At 39.9% G+C, this 27,493-nt stretch overlaps 1 protein-coding gene across 7 annotated transcripts in view; it reads left to right on the top strand.

Moving 5' to 3' along the window:
- Nucleotides 1-27,493, top strand: part of LEKR1 (leucine, glutamate and lysine rich 1) — a 254,695-nt gene that overhangs the window by 195,068 nt on the left and 32,134 nt on the right. For 3 of the 7 annotated variants that reach the window (XM_074369003.1, XM_074368994.1, XM_074369014.1), the window contains one exon: nt 3,201-16,891. In XM_074369003.1, coding sequence (XP_074225104.1) covers nt 3,201-3,614 — 414 coding nt within the window. In that variant the 3' untranslated portion in view covers nt 3,615-16,891. Of the gene's footprint in view, nt 1-3,200; nt 26,470-27,493 lie in introns of those variants that run through there. The other 4 variants (XR_012508921.1, XR_012508923.1, XM_074369025.1 and 1 more) reach the window with 4 other exon arrangements.

The following is a 27,493-nucleotide window of genomic DNA, read 5'->3' as shown; positions in this document are numbered from 1 at the left end:
ATACTGTTCTCCATAGTGGCTGCACCAATTTACATTCCCACTGACAATGTAGGAGGGTTCCCTTTTCTCCATACCCTCTCCAGTACTTATTATTTGTGGACTTTTTAATGATGGCTATTCTGACTGGTGTGAGGTGATATCTCATTGTAGCTTTGGTTTGTATTTCTCTGATAATTAGCGAGATTGGGTGTCTTTTCATGTGCTTATTGGTCATCTGTATGCCTTCATTAGAGAAATGTCTGTTTAGGTTTTCTGCCCATTTTTTGATTGGATTGCTTGTTCTTTTGTTATTGAGTATATGAGCTGTTTGTATTTTGGAAGTTAAACCCTTGTCAGTCATATCATTTTCAAATATTTTCTTCCAATCTGTAAGTTGTCTTTTTGTTTTGTTTATGGTTTCCTTTGCTGTGGAAAAGCTTTTAAGTTTAATTAGGCCACATTTGTATATTTTTGGGTTTGTTTCTATCGCCTTGGTAGACTGACCTAAGAAAACATTGCTAAGATTTGTGTCAGAGAATTTTTTGCCTATGTTTTCTTCTAGGAGATTTATGTGTGTCTTGTCTTATGTTTAAGTCTTTAAGCCATTTTGAGTTAATTTTTGTGTATGGTGTGAGAGAGTTATCTAAATTCATTGATTTATACGAGGCTGTCTAGCTTTTCCAATACCACTTTCCAAAGAGACTGTCTTTTCTCCATTGTGTATCCTTGCCTCCTTTGTCAAAGGTCAATTGACTATAGGTGTGTGGGTTTATTTCTGGGCTCTCATTCTGTTCCATTGACCCATATGTCTGTTTTTGTGCCAATTCCATTCTTTTAATTACTGTAGCTTTGTAGTATTGTCTGAAATCTAGGAGGGTTATGCCTCCAGCTTCATTTTTTTATTCAGAATTGTTTTGGCAATTCTGGGTCTTTGGGGATTCCATATAAATTGTAGGATTATTTGTTTTATTTCTATGAAAAATGTCCTGGGTAATTTGATAGAGATCACATTAAATCTGTAGATTGCTTTGAGTAGTATGACAATTTTAACAATCCTAATTATTCCAATTCAAGAACATGGGATATCTTTCCATTTCTTTAAATCATCTTTAATTTCCTTTATCACTGTTTTATAGTTCTCCACATGTAAGTCTTTTACCTCCTTGGTCAGGTTTATTCCTAAGTATTTTTTAATGTGATTTTTAAAAGGATTGTTTTTTTACTTTCCTTTTCTGGTATTTCATTGTTAGTTTAAAGAAATGCAACAGATTTCTGTATGTTAATCTTATAACCTGCTACCTTGCTGAATTTGTTTATCACTTCTGGTAATTTTGTGTAGAGTCTTTAGGGTTTTCTATGAATAGTATCATGTCATCTGCATTTAGTGACAATTTACCTCTTCTCTTCCAATTTGGTTCCTTTCTATTTCTTTTTCTTGTCTGACTTCTATGGCTAGGACTGCTAATACTATGTTAAATAGAAGTGATGAGAATGGGCATCCTAGTCTTGTTTCAGATTTCAGTGGGAGGGCTTTCAACTTTTCATCATTGAGTATTATATTGGTTGTGGGTTTCTCATAAATAGCTTTTATTATGTTACGATATATTCCCTGTATACCTACTTTGGTAAGATTCTTTTATCATGAGTGGATGTTGAATTTTATTAAATGCTTTTCCTGCATCTACTGAGATGATCATGTGATTTTTGTCCTTTCTTTTGTTGGTGTGATATGTCACATTGATTTGCATATGTTGAACCATCCTTGTGACCCTGGGGCAAATCTGACTTGATCATAGTGTGTGATATTTTTCGTGTGTTGTTAGATTTGATTTGCTAATATTTAGTTGAGAATTTTTGCATTTATATACATCAAAGATGTTGGGCTGTAATTTTTCTTTTTTGGTAGTGTCTTTGGTTTTGGTATCAGGGTGATGGTGGCTTCACAGAATGAACTTGGGAGTGTTCTCTCCTCCTCAATCTTTCGGAAGAGTTTGAGAAAGATTGGTGTAAGTTCTTCTTTGTATGTTTGGTAGAATTTGCCAGTGAAGCCATCCAGTCCTGAACTTCTGTTTGCCAGATGGAAAGTTGCTTTTAGTTGAAGAATCCTGTAGCACAATCACTTTAATTGTGTTTACTTATTTGGATACCACTTTGAACTGCTTACTTTTCAATCTCTTTTTTGACATCCTGCAGACATGAATGTTGGGACATTAGGGATATCCAAGACTTAATTCTTACCATGGGCCTTGAAGTACTTTTGGTGAATTTCATGGATAAAAGACAGCTATTACTCTTCAACTAGACATGTAGAGTCTCATTATGGGAGGGAGTCTTAATGATCTATAGTCCAGTCACACATTTGAAGCTTAAATTTGCTCCAGTACTTCCCAGTCAAATGACATTTAGCCCTTTGGAGTATCCTTAGATCGCACTGACTATTAAAAAGTTCTTCCTTGTCTTAACCCCCATAGCTTCCACCCTTGGCTCCAAATTCTGTTGGGGACATAAAAAGTGCCTCTGCTCAAACTTACAATGCTGCAGACTTACTGAGGGCAGGAACTGAATCCACTACAGCTTCCAGTAACTTGATGTATGATTACTGAATGGAGTTCAAAGCAGATGTTGTTCTTTATTTTGATATATATCTTGCAGAAGAGAAGATGGCCAATATATTTAAGTTCTATTGAGAAAGTACCACATAAAATAACTGATTTTAATATCGAAATGCTATAGCTGATATATTTTATGCTTTCAATTTTACAATTTGAGCTATTTTTATCTGTCATATATTGTAGTTTCCCTTTATTATAAAATAACATATTTAATGGCACTACAGATATTAACTAGTAGACATCACATGTGCAGCACAGACTGTCTGAGACACAACACACAGAGGAGATGAAACTCCACAGAAGTAGGCATTAGACACTCTGGGTTCCAGCACCAGCCCCACCACCACCATCCACGTGACCCTGGTTCTTGTTTCCTATTCTGCAAGCTGCGAGGGTTGAACTAAATGTTCTCTTAAAGTTCTTTCCAGCTTCACAAACAAGTTGCATTTTAGACTTGTTTGTCCCTGCAGTAGAATATCTACAAAGACAGTTAAAGAACACAGACCTCTGGTTTCCAGTTCAGTTCTCAGTGTATATTTCCAATAACTATCCATATGTACACAGTTTAAAGCGAGGGCTGCCTTTTTTCCCCCCTTTTTCTCATTTCAGAACACTTTTCTTCAGGAAACAGTGCGTAGAGAGTGTGAAGAACGCTTTGAACTGACGGAGGCCTTGAGTCAAGCCAGAGAACAGCTCCTGGAGCTCAGGAATCTCAGGGGACAGTTACCGCTGTCACCGTGCTCCCTCAGCCAGGGCAGCCTAACCTCCTCTGCCGCAGCCAGCGGCAGTCAGGGAGAGAGAAGGCTTGCAAGACTGAACTCAGAAAAGGGAATCAGAATCCCCAGCCTGCGTGGAGTGTCAAAACCTACTGCTTCCCCAGTCTCAGCTCAGCCCAGCAGGGTCAGCAGCTCAGGTTTGCCCACTCTTCCCCAGCCACATCCTCCCCGGGGGCGACCGTCTTCGGTCAGTGAGACCAGGCAGAGACTGGCTGCCATTCTGTGGAAGAGACTGAGTCAGCAGTGATGGATCCAAAGTCAGGAGTGGCTCCACACAGCATGTCTGTCTTTTCCAGAAGGCCAGAGACTCACTGTAACTGAGGATGATAAAGATCAAATTATTAGTGCAGATCACGAATGCATATTGACAGATATTTTTAACAAGATAATTGGAAAAGCTAGAAAATTGTGGTCACATTTTCCAAGAGGCCTTTGAAACTACAGCAGATGATGAAGTTGTTGGTATTCCAGAGGGCCAATTTCTATATTTATGTATTGTTATTTAGATGTATTCTATGAATATGCCCTTTTAGAGATCATTGGTAAAAATGTTCATCCATAGCATTTTTCTTTTTTTTTTTTTTTTGCACCATTACAAGCAGATATATTTCCACAAAAAAATAGATCATATAGGTTTTGTTGGTGTTTGTTCATTTGTTTGTTGAGCTGAGTAGTTTAAATAGATGTAATTAGTATTCCAAATAGAAAATGAAAGTACTTTAGTCCTTAATTTGATAATTTTCAAAGTGCTTATTTGAAATAAGCAGAGTTCATCATCATTATCAAAAGTTTCTCTTTTTCACCTCGTAATGTAATTAGTTAATCTAATTTCTTTTTAAGTTAGGTCAGAAGTAATGATAGGTAATCTTCAGGAAGACAGTCTGGGGACCTTCTAGGAAAAGAGACAGCAACTCCAAGGAAAAGGTGGTTTACTTTTTGGTCATGAAAATATCACTTGGTATAGATTTTATACATCAAATGCTTTTTGGTACTCAGAGTCAGATTTTGGTTTGAACTAGTATTATTCTTAAGTCATTGTGTAGAAAACTAATTTGAGACAGTTTAGTACAGGCACAGTGCTACTTTGGGATTCAAATGTTATTACCCCTGAAAATGGGCATCTGTTTAACATGTTTTCTATTTTCAGAGTGAAAAATTAAAACCAGAAACTAGACAGGCTATTTTACGTAATCTTAAAGCTTCGGGCTCCTCCTGTTTCTTAAAACACAACTCTTTACCTTAGGCTAGTGTTCATCTATCCTTTTCTCCATCTAATAGAAGTGTATTTTTCTTCCATGACTGATTTTACACAAATCCTTCATCTGACTGTATTGTGGACATCCAGGCTTCTTACTCCCAGATTAGAATGATGGTAACACATGTGAAAAGTGGCACATAAAACTCTGCTATTTGGCTACCACACTGAGGAGAGAATCCAAAGGTACTTGGAATCCCTCCTGTGTGCAAAAACAAGTAAAGCTACTGAGCAAAACCAAGTTTATCTCCAATCTTTCAAAAGACTGATGTAATCTACCAGTAGGGTGTTTTAATCTCAAAACATTCCACATTAGGTCCGCTAATTTCCCTGACTAGTTTAAGTGAGCACATCTAGTGTTAAGGTTTATAATGCACCTTATAATGGCATTTGACAAGGGACTATAACATCACATAATGGTGGTGGTGCAGTGGACCGTAGAGGTCACTCAAACAATCTCCTCCCCTCCTTTTTTTTTTTTTTTTTTTTTTTAGCCAGTTTGTGTTTTATTGGCTCCTGGATGCTGCGGCCTTAACCAGTACTCCCGTGACGTGTCTCACACGGTGGGTCCAGCCGCTCCTTCCGCTGCTTCTGCTGCTTCTTCAGGTTATCTTCATGCTTGTTGAGCCCATGGTTCATACACGCGTTTTCTGGGGCAACACACCAACCAGGGGCTTGTACTTCTAGACTTTACAGAATTTCCTCCGGCTTTCTTCCTGAGTCTGGTTAATGACAATGAGAACATAGGTGATGAACTTGCTAACAACTGGGATCTTGGAGAGTTTGGAAGCTGCACCACCTGTCACTTCAGGACATGCAGCTGGGACAGCGCCACCTTCAGGACCTCCAGTTGTTTCAGCAGCTCCTCCACCTCCTTGTCGCGAATGTCTCCAGCCTTAATCTGGCCATGGCCAGAAGCTGCCACTAACGCCTTCTTGAAGGGAAAGAGCAATTTGTAAAGAGTAATCTCTTTACAAATTAAGAATAAACGCCCAAAGAGTTCTGGCTTGGCTAAGATGGTACAGCTAGTTAGTGGCTGAGTTCAAACCAGAACCACTATTACCTGATCCCAACCTTTCCACTTCACTATTCCACTCACCAGAGAGTCCCAGACCTCTACCATGACTTTTGTCAGAAGCACCTATGCTGTGTTTACCTAATATTTTTAAATGCCCTCATTTTTTAAAACTTAAATTTATATAAAAAGGAAATTTGACCCAAGGAAGAATAATTATAAAGTAATGAGTTTAATATGCCAGTCATATTTTTTCTAATATACTTTAAGATAAATGTGTATCTATTAAGATGTAAAATGTTGTTGGTCTACCCCCTAAAACCATGTTGTATGATTCTAGCAGCACTCGTGCCGCACTCTGGAGACCACTCCACTAGGCCTCATGCTTCTCAACTGGTGTTTGCATGTTCCAGTTACAAATATTCATGACATAAGGTGATGGCAAAAGCTGGTGGAAGGTTTAGTAAAAGCATAAGAGAATATTTTGGGTGACAGTTTTTGCTATATTATACATGCTTTCCTGCAATCTTTCCATTTCAGCTCTCTCTTCAAGAGCCATGGGAATACATCTTTTCTAAATTATGAACATATTTAAATTTGTAAAGACAGCCACCCATAAGCTTTTCTAAAGTGATGTAAGGACCATCAGTGCAAAACCTGGTTTCTCAGCTTGTTACACTCTTGCTTTACAATGAGTAATTCTGTAAATAATCACTCTGAGAATAGAATCATAATCTGCAGCAAAGCTGCACTGTGGTCCACAAGTATGTCAGAGAGTGATTCCATGGATAAACAGAGAGACAATATTTACATTTATTTCAACCTAGACAGTTTAAAGCAGTTCAAGCTGTGTACTTACATCTTTTGAAGAAAGGCACTTAAAGAAAAGAGAATAGCATTAGACTATGTAACCTGAGAGTTAAGAACACATTCAAACTTTCCTAAATTTTCTCACTGATAAATTAACTTATGGCATGAAACAGTATCAGGAATGTTAAAAAAAAAAAAAAGAGTGGATATTATGGCAAAATAGGGTTCTCAAATGCATATAATGGATATTAAGTCTAATAGTTTTAATTTCTCTATAGACATACATTTTCCATGACCTCAGTGGAAGGATTCATAGGTGTCCAAAGAAAATAATATCATAAAAAATATTCCTTAGAAAATTATAATCCTATTTGTTTTTTTTCTTAAACTAGGATTGGTAGATGAAGATGGGAGAATTCTTCTATATCTAACACAGACTTATCAAGAAATTTTTTAAAGTCCATTGAATTAAATTATTATATTTATACTTAGAACTATTTAAAGGTCATATTTTCTGGCAATGGAATTGACTGGAAGAGACATTAATATTAAAAATTGCATAAGATTAAGATCTTTTTGTATAGAAGTATAGTCAGTTTACAATGTATCAGTTTCTGGTGTACAGCATAATGCTTCAGTCATACATGAACATACATATATTCGTTTTCATATTCTTTTTCACCATAACTCACTACAAGATATTGAATGTAATCCCCTGTGCTATACAGTAGGAGCTTGTTTATCTATTTTATATATATTTGTATGTGCAAATCTTGAACTCCCAGTTTATCTCTTCCTACCCCTAACCCCGCCGGTAACCATAAATTCGTTTACTATGTTTTTGTCTTGTAAAAAATTCTTTTTTTTTTAGATTCCACATATAAGTGATATTATATGGTATTTTTCTTTCTCTTTCTGGCTTACTTCACTTAGAATGACAGTCTCCAGGTCCATCCGTGTTGCTTCAAATGGCAGGTTTTATGGCTGAGTAGTATTCCATTGTACAAACATACCATAACTTCGTTATCCAGTTATCTGTCGATGGACATTTAGGTTGTTTCTATGTCTTGGCTATTGTAAATAGTGCTGCTATGAACATTGGGATGCATGTATCTTTTTGAATAAAGGTTCCCTCTGGATACATGCCCAGGAGTGGGATTGCTGGACCATATGGTGAGTCTATTTTTAAGACTAAGATCTTTTATTGTTCTATTAGTCTAAATAGTTTTGTATTAAAAATTAGTTATAGCTAATTTCTTTTTCTTTGATTATGCAGCAAGTTTTCTCAAGCTTTATCTTTTAATGTTCTTACAATAATTACAATATTACTAATAGAACAACCTAGTATCCTAAAAGGGTTAATACACTGCAGCTGAAAATTCCTAACCATCATGTTGAACCTTATAGAGCACAGGAAATCAATTTGGTATGTGCCCAAATTTCACAAATCCTATAGTAATTATGGGGTTTTTTTTTTTTATGTTTTAAGAAAATAGTTAATGTATGCTGTGTCTTGCACAGGATACCTTTAATGGTCCCCAAACCATCATAGACAATAAAGAGAGTGTTCCTAAGACAATGTCTATGGTGTCTGAGGGAAGAAATCCTACTTCTCCTTTTGAAAATATTTACCATGTAGTAATAAATTGTGATGCCAATGCAATTATGTTGCATCTTTAGAATCTGAAATATAAATTATATCATCTTTGTATATTCTGAATTAACAGATAAAATTTTGTAACACAGTGGTTGAATCTGAAACACATTTATCCTATGACAATATTTACCATGATCCAGAAAGTCCAAAGTTTTCTCTCTTCTCTAGCATTTATATAGAATACTGTTTTATATCCATTAAGTGAGTAAAAAAATGTACTAAAAATCCTTTACCCTCCACATATAGATAGATAATATTCTTATATATCTTATATCTTACATATATGTATATAAGAATACCAGGTCACAGAGACTAAGTAATTTGCCCAAAATAAACACTAGATAAGACTAATGAATAATTTTAAACTTCTGCAGTTTCTGAGCATCTTGACCCATAGATTAATACTTAGGCTATATTTTATATTCATTCATTTCTTCAACAGATATGGAGAATTTAAAAGGCACTGTGAGAGTTACAGAGATAATTAAGATGTATTACAGATGCCCAAGAATTGTATAATAGAGGCAGCGAGGAAGCATGTACAGAAGTTTACAATTTAAGGCAGTAGGTGTTGAGAAGAGAATCAAAAGTCTTCTTGGTGGAAGAATCAGGGAACGCTTAAGCAAGAATTGGAATTTCCAGTCAGTTTTGAAGAATGGAATAAGGCTTTATAGAAGAAGGTATACCAGGTAGAGGAAATGTATAAACAGAGTCATAGATACATAGAAAATACCTGATGAAGGGAAGCTGTGGGAACCTGAATAGGGTAGGTTGAGGCCAGAGCGTGACGGTGTTGAGTATGAGCTGGTCGCAGGAGTCTGATTAGAAGTGGCACGTGCTTTGTCGATGTTTGGGAACTTCACCTTGGCAGGGCTGTATTGGAATAATTACAGACTGGAGAGGCTGGAGGTGGATCACCAGTTGGTAGACTGGTAAAGTAGTCCAGACAAGAGTTTTGAATAATGATGTTGATGGTGGGACTAAACTGGAAGCAGCTGACTCAGATTCCTTTCAGAGAAGGGAAAGAAACCATTACCAGCCATTTCCACTTAGCAGGGGTGCAGTGTATGAAGTGGGCTCCAATTAAAGGACCACCCTTTATTTAAGAATATTACAGCTTCTCTGAAAAATGTGAAATAATAGGAACCACATTTTAATTTGGACAACAGATAACTAACCCACAGGCCCGGTATTCATAAGAATTCTCCCTAAAGCAAAATGTACATCTGAAGAGTGTTCTAAGAATTATGAAGGAAGAATGAGGAAACTGACATAAAAAATAGGTATCATCTTGGCTCAAAGAGCACAAAGCACAACTCAATAGTGACCTTTGGGAGTGATACAATGCAATAAAACTTTCCAGTTTCTGCTAACCATTTATGAGGGAAAACACAGAAGCTAGCTGCCAAAATAAAAATAAGGATTATCTTAAAATCCTTAAATTTTGTAGTTCTGAAGAGACCTGACACATCACCTGGCCCAGGCCTGTGACTTTACAGAAGGAGATGATAGGTCCCTTAGAGGCTGAATCATTTTCCTTTCTTATGGCTGCTTAATAGCTGACTTGATGAGAGAGTCTGGGCCATCAACTCTTGGGCACACAGCTCATTTCTAGACTGGAAGAATGGTATCAGTGCTCTAAATGTTTGTTACTCAAAGTGCTCCAGCAGGATTAGTGTCTCCTGGGAGCTTATTAGAAATGCAGAATGTTAGGCCTCACACCCAGACCTGCTGAATGGAATCTGATTTTAATGAGATCCTCTGATGATTTGTGTACATATTAAAGTATGAGATCACTGTTCACAGTGGTGCCACTGCCCCCAGCATATTCCACCTCTAAGAGCTATGCATTAGTGTTGGACGGAAATAGCCTTGACATCCTCAGTTCCCTTCTGCCAGTGGTGAAACCAGTGGTGCTCTGAGACCACCGCCACCCCCACCAATGTTGACCCATTCAACACCTTAGCTTCCACTGCTCTCCATTTCTACTTCTTTGCCTATTGATTATGAATCTGAGCTCTCCAGGAAAACTTGTGAATTAAAGAAAATCAATATTCAGCCAATATTCATAAATATCACCCAAGTTTCTGGGTTTGCAAAGAACTGGAGATTTGCTATTTTTTAAAAAATTCAATAGAAATACTTTCATTTTGATTACTAGTGAGTCATTGAATAATCTTACATTTTAACTTCATAATAACATGTATATTTGGATCTCTGATTCCCAAAAGAAAATTTGGTAATGCTGGTTGTCTTTCGGGGCTTGTGAAACATAGAATACTTAGATAACTTAGTAGAATTATGAAGGAAATTTTTCCCCCTTGAAAGTAGTTCCTAATCAGATTACTTAAATGTAAAACAGTAACTTGCAGTATTATACCTAGATCAATTTATTTTAAAGGTAGAACTAACAGCAGCTGAATATAATTTGATCCAGATTCTCAATTTCAAAATCTGTATTTAACAAATAAGGCATTATACTCACTTGCCTGTGAGCTTTAAGTCAGCTCATCTTATTACACCACTGCATTCTTTAAACTTTCAAATTCAGAAAATAATTGAAGGGATTGACTTCATCTGCCATTAAAAGTCTTTGAATACTTTTTATTAACATTCTAATATTTAACTTGTATGATTATTTGTTATAACTATTAATAATTCTCATAAATAATAATAATTTAAACCCAAGAATTCAACAGACATATAATATAAAATGTTGAAGCATTTCTGTCATCTTAAAGTGAATGAGTTCTATAGTTGTAGTTTTCTATCTGGAACTTTAGATTTCTAGGGAATAAAGATTACTGCCAAGATTCAAGTGCCTTGAGCCCAGATTTCAGAAGAGGAAACTTCTGAGTGCAGTATCAGTGGGTCCTTGTGGTTCTCTGTGACCATGTCCCCATGGAACTCTTGGGACACTTTTAACCAGAGGGACCCCAGAACTGACCAAACCCATCCACTTAATGCAATGTAAGGCAGACCTGCAGTCACCAAGAAGAAAGTTCTCCTTCAATACCCAGCAGGCAGCAGTAGGAGAAGCAGTGAAGAGGAATGGGCGACACAAAGATCAAGTTTGGGGTCAGGGAGTGCTTAACTTCTTTGTAACTACATAGTTGGAACTCTGAGCCAGTCATTATTAATGTCTCCAAACTCTTGATATCTCCATTGCTTTAACTTGGGGAAGAGAGATTATCCTTGTTTTTATCATTTGTGCCCTGAAAGTAATAGGAAAGATGGCCCTACTTGATGGAAAGAGATCTTTTTCCATGTTTTGATTTTATTATTTATGACTCAAATACAGTCATACAACCAATATTAGAGTTTGTTTTGTTTATGTATTAAAGGCCCTTGAAAATGTTGGTCAAGCCACCTGTAATTTGATACTTTTCATTGGTAATGATGTATTTCAGTAGCATGTGTATAGAATCTATATTGCCATTCCTACTTTAGTTAGTGGTGTCCCAAATGTTTCTAATATTGACTTCATAAGTGCACTCTTTAATTATCAGTGGCCCCCAGATACCTGGAATTTCTGCAACCATCCCCGCCCTCCAGGATCAGGACAGCTGTTGGAAGGGCGCCAGGAAGGGTGGGCATCTGAATGGGTCTGAGGGCATGTGACCTCACTAAGTGTATGGTCTTGACCGTATTTCAACCACAAAACCTTTATGAATTGTCTATTTACTTTCATTATTTATACCTCTTCTGACTTTCCTTAGTGTGACAGAAATTAAACATTTAATGCAGAAATTGACTATTCATATGATATTGAAACTCAGTCATTAAAAGTTTAATGCAAACCTTAATCCAAGTGTAATAACATGAGTCTCAGTATAGCTCTTCTCGTAAAGGTTCTGAACTTTCCTGGAAATGTGATAAGAATATTGTCTCAGCAGTTTTCTTTGGCTGCCTTCGGATTTAGTCCTAGTCCTTCTGAGGGGATAATTTACCTCAGATCTTATGACTTATCTAAATGTGTGTAAAAATGAGGCTCTTATACTCCTTTAGCCAACTCAGGTTAGGATCAGGGTCTCACTGCAGGTCTGACTGAGGGGTTTTCATTCATTACCAAAAGGGCATGAATAAAAAAAGCATGGATTCCTCCTTACCTGGAGAAAGGGGAGGTCTGCACAGGCATCAGGCTTATGCCCTCACTTTGTGTTCTCAGTTTCAGGAACTAGATTTCCAGTGTAAAATGGCATGGCATCCGACTAACAGGCCTTGGTGCAGCCCCTTCCAATATCCCATTAAAAGCCCTGTGATAGAAAAGGAAAGGTCACATACACACAGCATACAGACCACCAAGTCACAACAAGAACATAGACCACCATCGCTGGCCACATGGGTGCTGCCCCTCAAGGCACTCAGGCCACTTTGCTGGGAACATTCTGAGATGGCCATTCCTTTAAAAAAAAAAAAAAAAAAAAAGAGGAATCTTCTGTGAGTGGCAGTGGGGAGGGAGAGATGGGCAGTAATGCATTATATCTTGGGAAGTGGAAGTCTTTCAGGGATAGCAGTGGATCAGCATAGCAGAGACGGAGCAGCAAGAGTAGAGAAATGTGCCCGACAGTGCTATCGGGAGGAGGAGGAGCAGCTGTTCCAGTAGCAGTATGGTGGCGGTAGTAATAGCAGCAATAATAAAAAGATGGTAAGAGCTGACATTTTTTTTATGATGGGCAATGCACAGTGCTACATGCTTTAAAAGTATTTCATTCAGTCCTCCCAGGACCCCTATGAGATTGATATATTTATTAGCTTCCTTTTACAGATAAGCACACTGAGGCAGAGAGAGGTTAAGCAATTCATCCAAAATCACACAGCTAGAAAGTGGCAAAGCCTGAACTGGCAAATAGGCACTGTAAGCTGGGAACTGGACTGGGGATCGCCTTGCCCCCTAGTTGTCTCTCTGAGAAAGGATGTAACCCTCACCCGAGAACAAATTTGAGAGACATCCCTGTACCCTGTCTGTTGACATAAAGATCTAGCTTCATTTGAGAATGAGCAATCGAGAAACAAAGAAAGAGAAGGAAGGAAGGTAAGAAGGAAAGAAGGAAGGAAAAGAGAAAGAAAAGAAAAGAAAAGAAAAAGAAAGAAGTAAGAAAGGAAGGAAGGAAGGAAGAGAAAAAAGAAAGAAAGAGAAGGAGGGAGGAAGGAAGGAAGAAAGAAAAGAAAGGAAGGAAGGAAAAGAAAAATAAACAACTTAGAACAAAGGAAAGAAAGCATGTAGGAAGTAACAAAACAGACCTACAGAAAAGATCTACTGCACAATCCTACAAGGCCCCTTTAGGAAGTGATTTAGCATCCTGTAGAAGCAGAATATTATGGGCCTCACATTCCTTTTTTTAAACTGTGTCATTTTCTACATTAAGTCTTCAGGTCCTGTGCTTTCTGATTTATTTCTAGAATATGGTGTCCTAGCTATAGCCTTATTAACAAAGAAGTTCCTTATAAATACAGATGGGGGAGGGGGAGAGTATTAAGACTGGTACAAAAGGAGAGAGAAATAATAAATGATACAGCTGTTCACAAGATTAAACTCTCCAGATAAAGTCAAAGGCCGAAATTTATAAGAATAGAATCATGTTCTAAATTTAGTAATCACAAAAGTCCTCCTAAAAATTGTCTATAAAAGTCCATTTTTGAGACATAGATCTTCAAAAGTTAAAGTTTCTTTTAACTTTAAAGTTAATATAAAACAGGAGGCCTTGGTGCAGCCCCTTCCAATATCCCATTAAAAGCCCTGTGATGAGAAACATGGGTCTCTAATATGCTGAACCACTGCTGTACCTGAGATACTTAAAATAAAGCCTGTTATTCTCAAAGGTCATTTATGCTCTTTTATCATTGTTAACAGTATGAAATTAACACCATCATTTTAGAGTGTGTATGAACTCCCATTGTTTTGTTTTAGGGCAGAGGATCTTAACTCTATCTTTGCTCTTCTTCCTTGGATATATTTCTGCCATCTTACCATGTGCTTTCTATTTCTCTCTCTCTCTCTTTTTTCTCCCCTTCTTGACATCTTCTGAATAGATTTTGGTTCTTTTCTTCTTTTCCTTATTCCCACCCTCACCCCCTACTTCTGCTCCTTTGGAAGTAATTATGTCTATGCCTGTTTTTAGGAGTTACCCAGACATTTAAACATGCTTACTCAATCTCTTGATGCTTCACCCAAACAATGCAAGTACTTTAGAATATTAAAGCTACAATTTTCCACCCCGTTCTAATTTATATTATAATGTGACTGAATTTGAATTCTATCTTGTTTGTTTAACCTCGCAAATTAGCCATTGCTATTATTGTTATAGGTTGTTAACATTTGAGAATTGCTTTGCTCACCATTTCTCCTTGCATCTCAGACCTTCCTCTGTTTGGCTTCATAATCTTTCTGCATTAAGCAGTTTTCCATTTGTAAAAGTTTTATTCAGTTTTTCTTCAATCTGCTTGATTTGTGCTTTTAAAAAATCTCTCTTATTCCTTGCTCACAAACTTTTCATTTCTTTAAACATACCAAACATGTTTATTTTATATTCTGTGTCTGATCATCTTTGCAAACCTAATTTTGCTGCCTGTTGTTTCTGCTGGTTCTCACTCACGGTGCTTTATTTTCTTTTTTGGCGGTGGTGGGGGGGTGGGGAGGTGACGGGCAGAATTTGCCTAGGTGTGTTTTTATGTGAGCTTAAATTCCTCAGAACTTTATCTATAGAAATTCTTTGAGACCTGGGTTGAGACTGTATTCTTCCATAAAAGACTTGCATTTGCTCTTCCCAGTTAATTATACAAACATTATTGGGAGCACTTTCATTAAAATTCTCTTCTTTCAAGTTTTCAGATATAGCTGATATAAACTCAGACAAAAAGCCATGTGAGGGCCAGGCTGCAGGTACAAATTCTCAGGTGGAATTTCCTCCCATTCTCCTCCAGCATAAAGATTGAATCAGATGTGTGGCTGTCTCCTTCTGCATAGCAGGTTTGTTTTTTGGTTTTTTGTTTAATTGAAGTATAGTCAATTTACAATGGTTATTTTTTACTCACCCTTTGAACAGAAAGTAAAGCCCTCTGAGATTTCAGCTTTATCTGAGAACCTCCTATAAGACTTCCAGTTTTGTGTGGGCCCAAGGCTTTATCTCCTGTCCTCTACTCTCAAACATATTCCAAAAAGTTCAAGGTTTCCAGATGTTGGCAAAAACACTGAGAAAGCTGGCTTTGGTTCTCCTCTCCAGAAGTTGCTACTTTTGTCTTAATTTTGATCTCTGCACATTCTTTACTTTTGTGCCATCTTGTTGATGCCTTTTAAAAGTGTTTTCTTTGTTGTTTTGTCTAGCATTTTGGTTGTTTTCATTGGGTAAATTTCTTATCATATCTAGTTCAGCAAACTAAAGGCAATAAATACTCTGTGGAGATGGAGGGACATTCTCCAAAATGCAGTGTATGTGCTGAACTGAAGATCTCTATAAATCACCAAGTCAAAAGAATACAGAGGTCTGGGAACCAAAGGACAGAAACAGAAGTTAACTCACTTACCATATGACCTATCTTTCTTTCTTTTCTGTAATTTAAAAATTCAAAGCTAGAAATTTCGTCTAGTCATCTGCTTCTGGAAGAAGCAAATCAATGCAGTGCTTAATGTAGAATATATTTTTCTTTTTGGAAAAACCCCAAGGTATGTGTTTCATTTATTTTGAGTCTTTGGTTATTTTTAGTCCATAGCAAATTAGAACACACATTGCTATCTAAAATTAATCCTGAAAAGAAATGCTAATTTTTAAACTTTTTTTTAATTGAAGTATAGTTGATTTACAATGTTATATTAGATTCTGGTACACAGCATAATGATTCAATTATATATATATTCTTTTTCGTATTCCTTATCATTACAGGTTACTACAAGCCATTGAATATAGTTCCCCATGCTATACAGTAAGACTTTGTTGTTTATCTATTCTGTACATAGTAGTTTGTATCTGCCAATCCCAGACTCCCAGTTTATCCCTCCCTCCCCTTTTCCCTACCTTGGTAACCATAAGTTTGTTTTCTGTCTGTGAGTCTATTTCTGTTTTGTAAGTAAGTCCATTTGTGTCATTTTTTTTTAGATTCCACATATAAGTGGACTTACATATGATGATCTCTAGGTCCATCCATGTTGATGCAACTGGCATTATTTTATTCTTTTTGTGGTTGAGTAGTATTCCATTGTATAAACATACCACGACTTTATCTGATCATCTGTCGATGGACATTTATGTTGCTTCCATGTCTTGGCTATTGTAAATAATGCTGCTATAAACATTGGGGTGCATATATCTTTTCAAATTAGAGTTTTCTCTGGATATATGCCCAAGAATGGGATTGCTGCATCATATGATGTCTATTTTCACTTTTTTTAAGGAACCTCCATACTGTTCTCCATGTGACCACACCAATTTACATTCCAACCAACAGTGTAGGAGGGTTCCTTTTTCTCCACACCGTCTCCAGCATTTATTATTTGTAGACCTCTTGATGTTGGCCATTCTGTCTGTTGTGAGATGATATCTCATTGTAGTTTTGACTTGCATTTCTTGAATAATTAGTGATACTGTGCATCTTTTTGTGTGCCTGTTTGCCATCTGTATGTCTTCTTTGGAGAAATGTCTATTTAGATCTTTTGCCCATTTTTGGAGTGGGTTGTTTGTTTTTTTGATATTGAGCTGTGTGAGCTGCCTGTATATTTTGGAAAGTAATCCCTTGTCAGTCAAAGAAATGCTGATTTTTAAGTAAAGTGTTTGTCCATACTTTTTAACTTTATATTATTTTCTCTTCATTTATTTATTCATTCAACAATAACTTTATTGTTTAATGTATTTTTGTTGAAGTATAGTCAGTTTACAATGTTGTGTCAATTTCTAGTGTATAGCACAATACTTCAGTCATATAGGAATATGCATATATTCATTTTCATATTCTCTTTCACCATAAGTTACCACAAGATATTGAATATAGTTCCCTGTGCTATACAATATAAACTTGTTGTTTATCTATTTTTATATATTAGTTAGTAGCAATAACTTTACTAAGTTATTTGTGCCAATCATTATGCTGAGATGATCAATTAAGGAACATCTGTACAAGATAGTTAATTTCTTGCATTAAATACTATAAAAAATTTTAGAGAGGAAGATAGAAACCTTGTTTTTCTGCAGATAACAACTTAGTGTTTGACCACGAAGCATTGGTTGGCCTGGTTTCAAATCACCCCTAACAATTCTCCAACGTGTACTTGAATGAACCCCAGGAGCTCTAATGACCATGTCATTAATAAGCTGTTGAACTCATAATTATTTACAAAGAAATGGATGAAATAAGAAATTTCTTTAAGAGGTGAAGAACATAAGTTACATATCACCTATTGAATCAATTCTCCAGTAATTCATTCAGTATAGATTTATGGCTTCAGGAAAAGAAGAACATAAAAAATATCTAATCAAAAAAGCCAAGATTAAAAAGACAAAAACTAGTATTGGCGTCCCTCACTACTAAGGCATTTCCAAACTCTGTTTCACTTACTGTCACCATTGGCCAGGGCATGCACCATCTCTGCTCTGCTTCGTTTTCCCCCTGACACCTGTGGCAAAAGCCTGGAAATGTTACGTGTACGTCAGCTGGGTGTGAGTGTTAGCAGCGCTCTCCTGCAGTACCCCAAACAATCTGTGACTGTGCAGCGTGTATTTCTCATTCAGAGTAAATTTCGAGTTAGTCTTGCACAGAAACACCTTTTGAAGTCACTGGGAAAGTGACTTCAAGAGTTGAGAGAGGCGATGGTCTAAGTGGTGTTTTGTTTGGCATTGGGATCAAACACTACATTTGTTGTGCAGAGAACAAGAGTATTTTGACCTTATCTCCTTATACAGCATTTAGGCAAGAAATGGACTGTGTAAAGATTTTTTTATCACACCCTGCTCCTTCCTGAACTGGATAGTATTTTTTTTTAATTTTTCAATTTTATTAGGTAGAGTTGTTACAATTTGACTGCACATATACAATATATTGCATGTAAATACATATATACAATGTCCTGCACTTTTTTAGTTTACATATATGTACTGATCACTGTTTCTAAGAACAGTTTAGAGCTTTAGCTTTTTAAACTTACATAGTTATCAAAGGAATAAAGCCAACCACAAAATAAAAATCAACAGAATGCAGTAATCCAGTCATAACGGACAGTCAAATGTGCTTACACATACTCAAGAAATCAGTCATCTAAGTTATAAATAGTAAGTACTTTAAGTAAAAACTGGATAGGTCTTGTGTCATGACATCAGCTTTACTTACAATTATTCCCTAATCTCTATGTCAATAATATATTCACATATACCAAATCTCCTTCTGTAATTCACATTGACTGAATTCCATACCTAACACCTTGCATCTGCTGCTTTCTCATGCCTGGGAGAAACAGACTCTCCTTTATTAATCTCCAAATAATTTAAAAAGAATGAAAATAAGAATTTATCAAGTTCATGTTACTATCTTTATGGATTGGCAGTTGGAAAAGTCTCCAGTCATTCTTTTTCATTATCACTGTGGCTTTTAAAGCCTCCAATATAGTCATTTTGGCAAGTCAGTGAACACCAGAAACTGCACGCGAACAATGGGCCTCCCTTTGTAATGTGATGTGGGGAAAATATTTTTTAATTTTCTAACAGGTGCTGGGCTGTGAGTCTGACTCATAAAGATAGTAATTATACCTCTTTTCTGAAGTTAAGCAGCAGAGAGAGAACATCCTAAAATTAATGAAAAAAGCAAGACTTGGGTTCATTTTCTCTATCTGGAGGATTCATGGTCCTAAGAGGTTTTTAAAATGAATCATTGCTTTGTGAAGTATAGCTCAGGAGCAGATATTTGTCTTTGTGTCAAAAACAAGGACTGTTAGCAAATTGAATCTCTCCCTACCTTTAGATAATTCAAGAAGGATAAAATCTTGAGGACTTTATAGTGTTGAGCAGGGATAAAGCCTTCTTACAGATTGGAACAAAATTCTTATCAGTTTCAACTGGCAGATAAAAACGTGAACTGATTTTCACATAAAGAACTTTGTAATATTAGAACACTCCATGCAGGCAGGGTAGTTGGTAATTGTGTAAACATGCTACATTATGTGAAAATGAAAGCCGATTGATTCTTGTAGAGCATAGGTTAGTGAGAGTGTGAATCAGAATGTTTTCTCATTCCTTAAGTGGTGAAGTAAGGTGGTGGGAGGGGTGGGGAGAGGGTTGGTTTGACAGTGAGGTAGTATGACAGAGACCAGCTGAAAACAAGGGACAAAAATTGCAAGATAGGTGCACTTAATTTGAATTGCAAAAGGCAAGTGCATAACCTTGAACATTTGCTCTGTTCCCTATTCAGCACCTGTAGCTCACAGATATGGGCAAAAAATAGCCCCAAATCCAATTCATCTCAGTAGAATATTGTGTTTCTCTCTCTCTCTCACTTCAGAATATGATATAAAGCAATAAAAACAAAGATTAACGAAAAAGGACATTGCTAGGATTTAATCTGAGAAGAGAAATTCTAAAGAGTAGTTGCTAGTCGCCCTAGCTGCTGGCATTCTTGCACGTCCTTAAGATCATCCTCCGATTTCACATGGCAGCTTTCTTCCCAAGGCCCCTTTTTGGATGCTCTTTATTCAGCTACTCTAAAGTGACCAGGTTGCGGCGGGAGAAAGGCCACTTGTCCGCAGCAACGTGCCGTGCATCCCTTTGCAGTCAGCACTGTCTTGTGGCTGATACTGAAGATTTGTTTGAGGTTTCCTTGGGCACCAAACAAAAACCAAGCAAATAAAAGCTACATGAAGTCACATTGGCTGTGGAGAAAGGCGAGCTGTCACAGGCATCTACCACCTAAGCATCCCATCATTTAAAAGGATATGAGAGCAAGAAGAGCATAAGCCTGGAGCTTACAGCCAACAACGTGTGGATAGAATGTGGATCCCTGAGTTCAGTCCTTCCTTTCACTGACATCTACAACTACAGGGAGTGTGAGCAATAACTAAGACTCCACTGTGTTATGGACTGAATTGTGTTCCCTCCACCCCTAAATTTACATGTTGAAGCTCCAGTTCCTACTATGACAGGATATGGAGATAGAGCCTTTAAATACGTAAAGTTAAATGAGGTCATAAGAGTAGGACCCTAATTCAATAGGACTGTATCCTTATAAGAAGGAGAGACACCAGGGATGTGCGTGCACAGAGGGAAGACCATGTGAGGACACAGTGGGATTTGCCATCTGCAAGCCAAGGGGGGGGGCCTTGGGAGAAACCAAACCTACCAACACCTTGATCTTGGACTTTCAACCTCCAGAACTGTGAGAAAATAAGTTTCTGTGATTTAAGCCACCCAGTTGTTATGGCAGCCTAAGCAAACTAAGAATTGGGATGGTTTCCAGGCATAACGCCATCCCGCTGCAATATTGAGTTGCAGCCCAGAAGCGTGGAGGTAGCCAGAACTCCATGAAAACCTGACGTAGGCACCAAATTTGTCTTCTCTGTCAATTCCCATCTCTCTTGTGCATTATACTAACAGAAAAAGGAATAGAAGGACCATTAATTAGATTCAGTGTGCTAGACACTGCCCTGAGGATGCAAAAGTGACTCACAGAGTTGCTTCCCTTAAGGAACTCATCATCTGGAAAAAGCCTCAATGAGTCAGTACTCTGATACAGGTATAGAGAAGGGCTTTGGGAAACAAGAATGACTAATTTTAATATAGGATTTGGGATTATGGGAAGGACGGGAAAGACAGGGGAAGGCTTCACAAAGGGATAAGTTTGAGGAGAGCTGTTTTGGCATTTACTGCTGCCTAATCACTCCAAACTTAGTGGCATAAAACAATCACCATTTTATCATGCTCAGGGAGTCTGTGGGTCAGGGATTTGGATGAGACACTATGTGGACAGCCTGTCTCTGCTCCATAGTGACTGGACCTCAGTTGCCTAGAAGTGACTCAGATACCAGGGGGCTGGAAGCATTCACTTCCAAGTCTTCACTCATGTGCTTGGTGCGTAGGATGAAGGACAGGCTCAGCTGAAATGCCAACCAGAGTGCCCCCAGATGGCCTGTCCAGCATGGCAGCCTCAGAATGGTCAAGCTCTTACACTGCATTTCAGAGCGTCAATATCAAGGACGCTCAGTGAACAAGGGGGAAACTGCAAGGTTTTTTATGACTTAGCCTCAGAAGTCACAGAGCCTCATTTCCACTATGCTCATTTGCCCAAGCAGTCCCGTGTAAAGGGAGGGGACACAGACCCCACCTCTCTACAGAAGGAGCAATCAAATATTTGTCACCATGTTTTAAAACTGACACAAGGACCTTGAAGCATGAATAGGATTTCAGTAAACACTATACACTGAAGTTTTATTGGCTAAAATATTTTTTTCTAATTTTACATAAAATGTACATTCATTACTTAAAAAGAAAGAAAACCATGGAAAAATATAAAGAAACTCCCTCACTGCTTCACCAGGCAAGCTATATGACTGGACCTGAGCTAGGAATTAGAGCTATCACTTTAAGTGAGACATAGTTCCTACCCTCAGAGGATTTCCAACTAAACCATAAAGAGATAACCACTGCTCATATGTTGGTGCAGTCCTTCCCAATTTGAATAAAACAAATTGAGATTACTCTGTACATAGTTTTGTGTGCTAGTTTACTTACCCCCTGGTACACAAGATAGTATGAGAATTTTCCTCGCAGTATTAAATATTCTACAAAACTGTGATTTTTGAATGGGTATATCACATATCATCCTATGACTAGACCATTGTTTATTTCCCTGGATATTTAAGTTGTTTCTGAGTTTTTCATTACTATAAAATAATAATATAATAAATATTCTTACTCATCTTTCTGCTTCTCTGACAATTTTTTAAAAATCAAGTCCTCAATTAGTTGCATTACTAGTTCAGAAAGAAAGAATATTTAAAAACCTCTTGGTTATGGCTTTGCAATTTGGTTTGCAAAAATGCTTTCCAATCTGCATATCCCTAGCGTGTGTTTGAGGAGCATCATACAGCAGAACATGTGGGAATCAAGTCTGTTCCCAAGGTACGGGGCAGAGAGATTTGCCGCCGTCTGACTTGAACAAAAGAATACTGAAAGAAACCAAAAGGCAGGTTATAAACCACAGTCTACAAATAACCAGCATGTCCTTGGCAACTAAGAGCTGGATTCTAGGAAATGACTACTAAAGAGTCTGTGTCAATGAAAAGACTTCATTGGCTTCTAGCACAGCTTTGGGGCAACATTCTGAGACCAAGAATGACTTAAGGGACTTAGAAACCCAGGCTCATTGCGGGTATGAGCTGAGATTCCTTGGGTGGTAAGCAACAGAAACCAGTCCTGGCTAATCTAAACCAAAAGGGAATTTACTGGAAAAAACAGCTGATGTCTCAATGGCTAGCAAACCAGGCTCAGAAACCAGGACAAAATGGACAGGAACTGAGGAACTTCACAGGCAGAAAGTAGCATCAAATGGAGGGTCTAAGACACAGGACCCCTCACCAGGGTCCCCTGGGTACACTGCTGTGAAAAGGAATGAGCTCCAGCTGGTTTCTGTCTTGCAATGACTTTGCTCCAATTTCAGATTCCAGGGAAGGCAGATCTGACTGACCTCAAAAGATTCGAGTGCCTGACCTTGGCCAGGGACAGGCAGGCACCTCAACTAACAGCTTCCCATAGGTGGAAGAAGTAATTCCCAGAGGTGAATCAGGGCAGAGCCACCCAAACCAAAAAACAATCTGCCGTTCCACGTTCCCTAGCAAAGGAAATACACTAATGCTTAACCGTGGTTCATCTCTGAGCCCAGAGTCACTTACCACACTGAGCCCCCGCCTCCCTACCCTGCCACACCCCACCAAAGTAGGATTCTGTGGAAATGAAAAGAGACCCAGAGACCGTCAGGCTGTGGGGAGAGAGGAATTAGAAATTCTAAATATGAGCCATAATGTATGAAGCACCATTCTGAAAATCGGTATGAACAAATAATTGAAATGAATAATCCTGCTTTAACTTGAACTGAGTTTTAGCCTCTTCCCCTCGCCTCTTCTATCTCATCTGGAACACTGGCCTTTGACTGATTAAAAGCAACCAGGGAACAAGTGGACTGGAAGGAGTTTTGACAGAGGGCCAAAGCCAGGCCCCACACGCTGCCTTCTACCTGGCTGGAGTCCCCTCCTCCGCCTGGTGAGCTGATGCAGAAGAGAGGAGCCGGAAGATGTCTTCGCCTGGCTTTGTTGGGGGTATACTGAACAGGGATCAGGACACGGAGTAACTTTAGGAGGCTGGCTCTTCCCCTTAGGGCAGTACCTCCCAGCCTTGTCTTTCCCTGCTTGCTGATGGGAGTTACTCCTCATCCCAGGGGACGAACAAGGTCATCAGCCCTGAAGGTGCATCTGGTCCTTGGGAACAGGAAGTAGAGACCAGGTTCCCACCTCAGATACCCCATCATTCAGCCAAGCAGTGACAGAATGAAAAGGGGGTAGGTCAATCTCAGGGACAGAAGCAAGGTGATAAAGCCTCACTGTATTTGGAGGACATAAAAAGTCACGGTGTCAAGGAGGTGTTCCTAGGATGGGGGTGTGTCATAAAGAGGTACACTGGGGTCAGGAGGGTGGTCAGCGAATGGCAGACTCCACTCTTTCTGGAAAGAGGACAGCAGCCCAGGTCTCAGAGTCCCATCACTCCTCTCATTAGGGGAATCACTGTGGGGTGCTGCTGATCCAGCTGATTAAGATATTCCCTCTGGTGATCAGGACTGTAGGTAATTAACTGCTCCCTTGGGAAGTGGGTGTTGGGGCACTAGTTGGGGAGAAGGGTCCTGAACTGGTCGCCAGAATCAACTTCCGCCTTTGATAGCACATTCTAGAAAAAACTACAGGATCTTTACATCTGCAGGGCTGTGGCAAGATCCCAAGACTTCCCTGGAAAAGCCCTTCCAGGGCCTCGGAGGGGAGTGGGGAGATGGCCATTTGCTCCAGGCCCCTTGCTGAGCTGGAGAGGGTGGCCTTGCCCGGCAGTGAGGCCAGGGTCCATGCGGGACGGGGGAGCCCCCTGCACAGGGAGGGTTCCAGCAGCCCCACCACATGCAGGCTTTAGAAACTGCCAGGCCATACAGTGTGGAAAGACATTAACGTTCTGATTTTTCCCATGATGAACACTTCAATATTCTTTTTCTGAAATAGCAAATAGTTTCCAATGTTTTCCTCCCACTTTCCAGTGCTTTGTCTTCTAACTGTGCTGGGTGTGATCCCATGAGGCCCGACCAGAGGGACTACACTAGCTGTGCGGAGGCAGCCTGGACTCATCACAGCAAGAATGAAGTCTAGACGTGCAGCGCTCCCTGCCTGGAACGTGTGAGTCACCCAGCTGCATTCCCAAGGAAGAGACTGTCCTGACAGCTCTGCTCTCCCCCAGGGCTGCTCTGGGGAGGGGGGGGCCTGAGCTCGGGGGGGGGGCAGGGCTGAGGGACCGATAGTGGGCCAGGTGTCTGTAGGGCCACCTAGGACCAACTATCATCCCGAAACTGGCTCACGCTCGCAGCCTCCTCTTCCTGTGTGACCCTCAGCCCGGGTCGGAGGGTCCCCGCATCCAGGGGTGTCCAGCCTCATCTGCACTCTCCCGGGCCACCTGCCTCCTCTAACCCCACCGCAAGTAGTCCATTCCCCCACCCATGTTTCGGAATTTAAGGGGTGCATACATTCCTCTGACTTCTAAGCACGTTGTTGTTTTCTTTCCAGTTTTTGTTCTGTGTTGATCTCATGCTCAAAGTCTGTCATATGCTCCAGGAGGCCAGGAACCGTGTTTTCCTGATCTTGTGTGGCCGACGCACGTAGGAAGTGCTGTTCTGGGCCCCTTTCTCCTCAAAAGTCTTTGCTGATAACAGGTTAATGTGGGGGTGCTTATGGATTACACACCACTTTCACACATGATCTAACCCAATGATTCTTATTCTTTTGAGAATAACTAATGTATGTTCTTTGAGAAAATAGGGAAAGAGACCACCCTCTCCCAAGGAAGATGTGCATAAACACCCAGACAAAATGCTAATGTTGATTTCAGGGCTCAGTGGCCCCCCGAAACTGTCCAGCCATTGGCTGCAAGCTAAGAGCCACTGTTTAAGCTGGCTCTTCCAACTGGGCTGCAAGGCACCTGCCACAGACATTGCTCCCAACTTATCCATGGGGAAACTGAGGTTGGAGAGAGACGCCTCCAGGCTGCTCTGACTGGCAAATTGCTGCAGTTCCTTGCCCAGGATCCACATTCCCTTCGATACTTTTTTTGCAGATCTGTCCTTAGACATGCAGAGTCTTCTGTCAGCACCTGTGCGTCAGAGCAGAAACTGTAACTCTTGTCATTCTTGTCCTTGTTACCATATTTGGTTCCTGGTGCAACAGTGCGTGGCCAAGCCCTACTGCGTCTCTTGCAAGGACATCAGAGAGCTTCTCTCCTGGTGCCAGAGAGAAGTACCAGAACCTGTTGTTGCCAGGGATCTTTGATTTTTCTCATTTGTGGCCTCTAGCTGGCTACCCAAATCTGAATGCAGCCAACAGAAATCAAAGGTGAGAGAGGCCAGGTGTTATCACTCCTGCAGGCAGACCTCCGTTCAGCAGCTGTATTGAGATGTGCTGCACCAAACCTTAGGCCTTTCCCCACCCAACCCCACAACTCCACAGGCCTCAGCCCACCCCCACTCCAGGCAGGTGAACGCTGTGATGAGGAAGGAGGCTTGTGTGGAAGGGCAACGAGCCAGCGCCTTACGTAACAGCTCCAGTTTCCGCCGTCAGTGCCCGCTCGGTGAAATGCAAATCCCTGCGCGGCCAGGAATGCGCAATGCCTCAGTCTCTGCCTCTCAAACCAATCGCCACCGCCTCGGCGAGGAGGAAGATAGTCCCGCAGCTCTCCCGGGTCCCGGACTGTGAGTCCATCCTGGCTGCTGGGGCATCACTCGGACTCGGCTCCCTGACATGACAGAGTGTCAGAGCTTCGAAGAAAAGCAAAGGTGGTGGTTTGTTCCAGTAGCATTTTCCATGTTTGGGCAAATGCAGTTCATCACAACTGCGCTTGCCTGTGGTCACTGCTTGGCTGATGGATGGCTTCAGCCCCCGGAGGCCAGTGGATGACATGTGGGGGTTATCTCCTTGCACCAAAAATATTTAAACCATCTATCTATACCCACAGCGCTGGGGCCTATGTCAAGATAGGTGTGCACCTTCCTTGAGTTGTATGTGTCAATTGATTAAGCAGTGTTGGTTCCTCACAACCTGGTAAGAAAAAAAAAAAAACCATGGCCCTCATTAAAGCTTTTGTTGTTCTTTTTTGCCATTTCAGTCTCCCTGGCATGACCCCAGGCACCTCCTAGTAGCTCTTGTGCTGTCTCCAAGACAACAACGTCTCCAAAAAGGATATTCATATTTCACAGGGGATGAGCTCTCACCCGGTTCTCTCTTTCCCCAACCCATTTAAGAAAATTCCAAAAAAAAAGAAAAGAAAATTCCAATGTTTGGCTAGTGCTGTGACAGCCTGTCAGGGTGAAATATTTGGCCAGAAGGTATAAATAGCAGCCTTCTGCTGATGTATTATAACAATGATGATTATAGGAGTAAGGAGCAAGTCCATGTAGGATCCTTGTCGGGCAAGGTGTCTGATACGTCCTCTCAAGCCTCCTTCAGGAATCACCTACATCAGTGGTTCTAAACCAGGGCCCTTTCTGCCTCCAGGGGACATTGGCAATGTCTGCAGATGTTTTTGGTCGTCACTACTTGGGAGGAGGGGAGTGCTACTGGCATCCAGTGGGTAGAGGCCAGGGACGCTGCTAAACATCCTACAATACACAGGGCAGCGCCCACCACAAAGAATGATCCGGCCCAAATGTCGCTAGTAGCGAAGCTGAGAAATCCTGATGATGCAAGTCACCCCCACTCTTGTAAGACATTCCAAGTAGTCTGAAGTTTCGGCACACATCTGGAGCGGAGGAATTGCTATCCTTCTTCAATTCAAGCAGACTTCATAAAATGTATCAAATGTGCCTACTTGGGTCAGGGCCCACAGATAGAAGAGTGTCTCTGCCTTCCAGAAGCTTAATTCCAGCAGTGGAGACAGATGCCTCCACGATGTTAGGATGAGGTGGTGAGAGTTGGCCCAGCACATGCGGGGCTGATGAACTCCCGCTGGTGGGGAAGACAGGTGGGCTTCAAAGTGTCCTCTGAAAAGAGAGTTGATACTGTGGGGATTTTACCAACGGGAAAACCTCTGCCCGTGCCAAGTGGGATGGTAAGCTCCAAAGCCTTCGGAAGATCTGAGCAAAGACAGGACCCTGCCTGGTGGGAGAGGACCAGAGGGCTGTGCT

Source organism: Camelus bactrianus, chromosome 1, assembly GCF_048773025.1.
Source record: "Camelus bactrianus isolate YW-2024 breed Bactrian camel chromosome 1, ASM4877302v1, whole genome shotgun sequence".
Lineage (NCBI taxonomy): Eukaryota > Metazoa > Chordata > Mammalia > Artiodactyla > Camelidae > Camelus > Camelus bactrianus.
The sequence above is the reverse complement of the archived record's forward strand: the minus strand, read 5'-3'. Positions and strand labels throughout refer to the sequence as shown.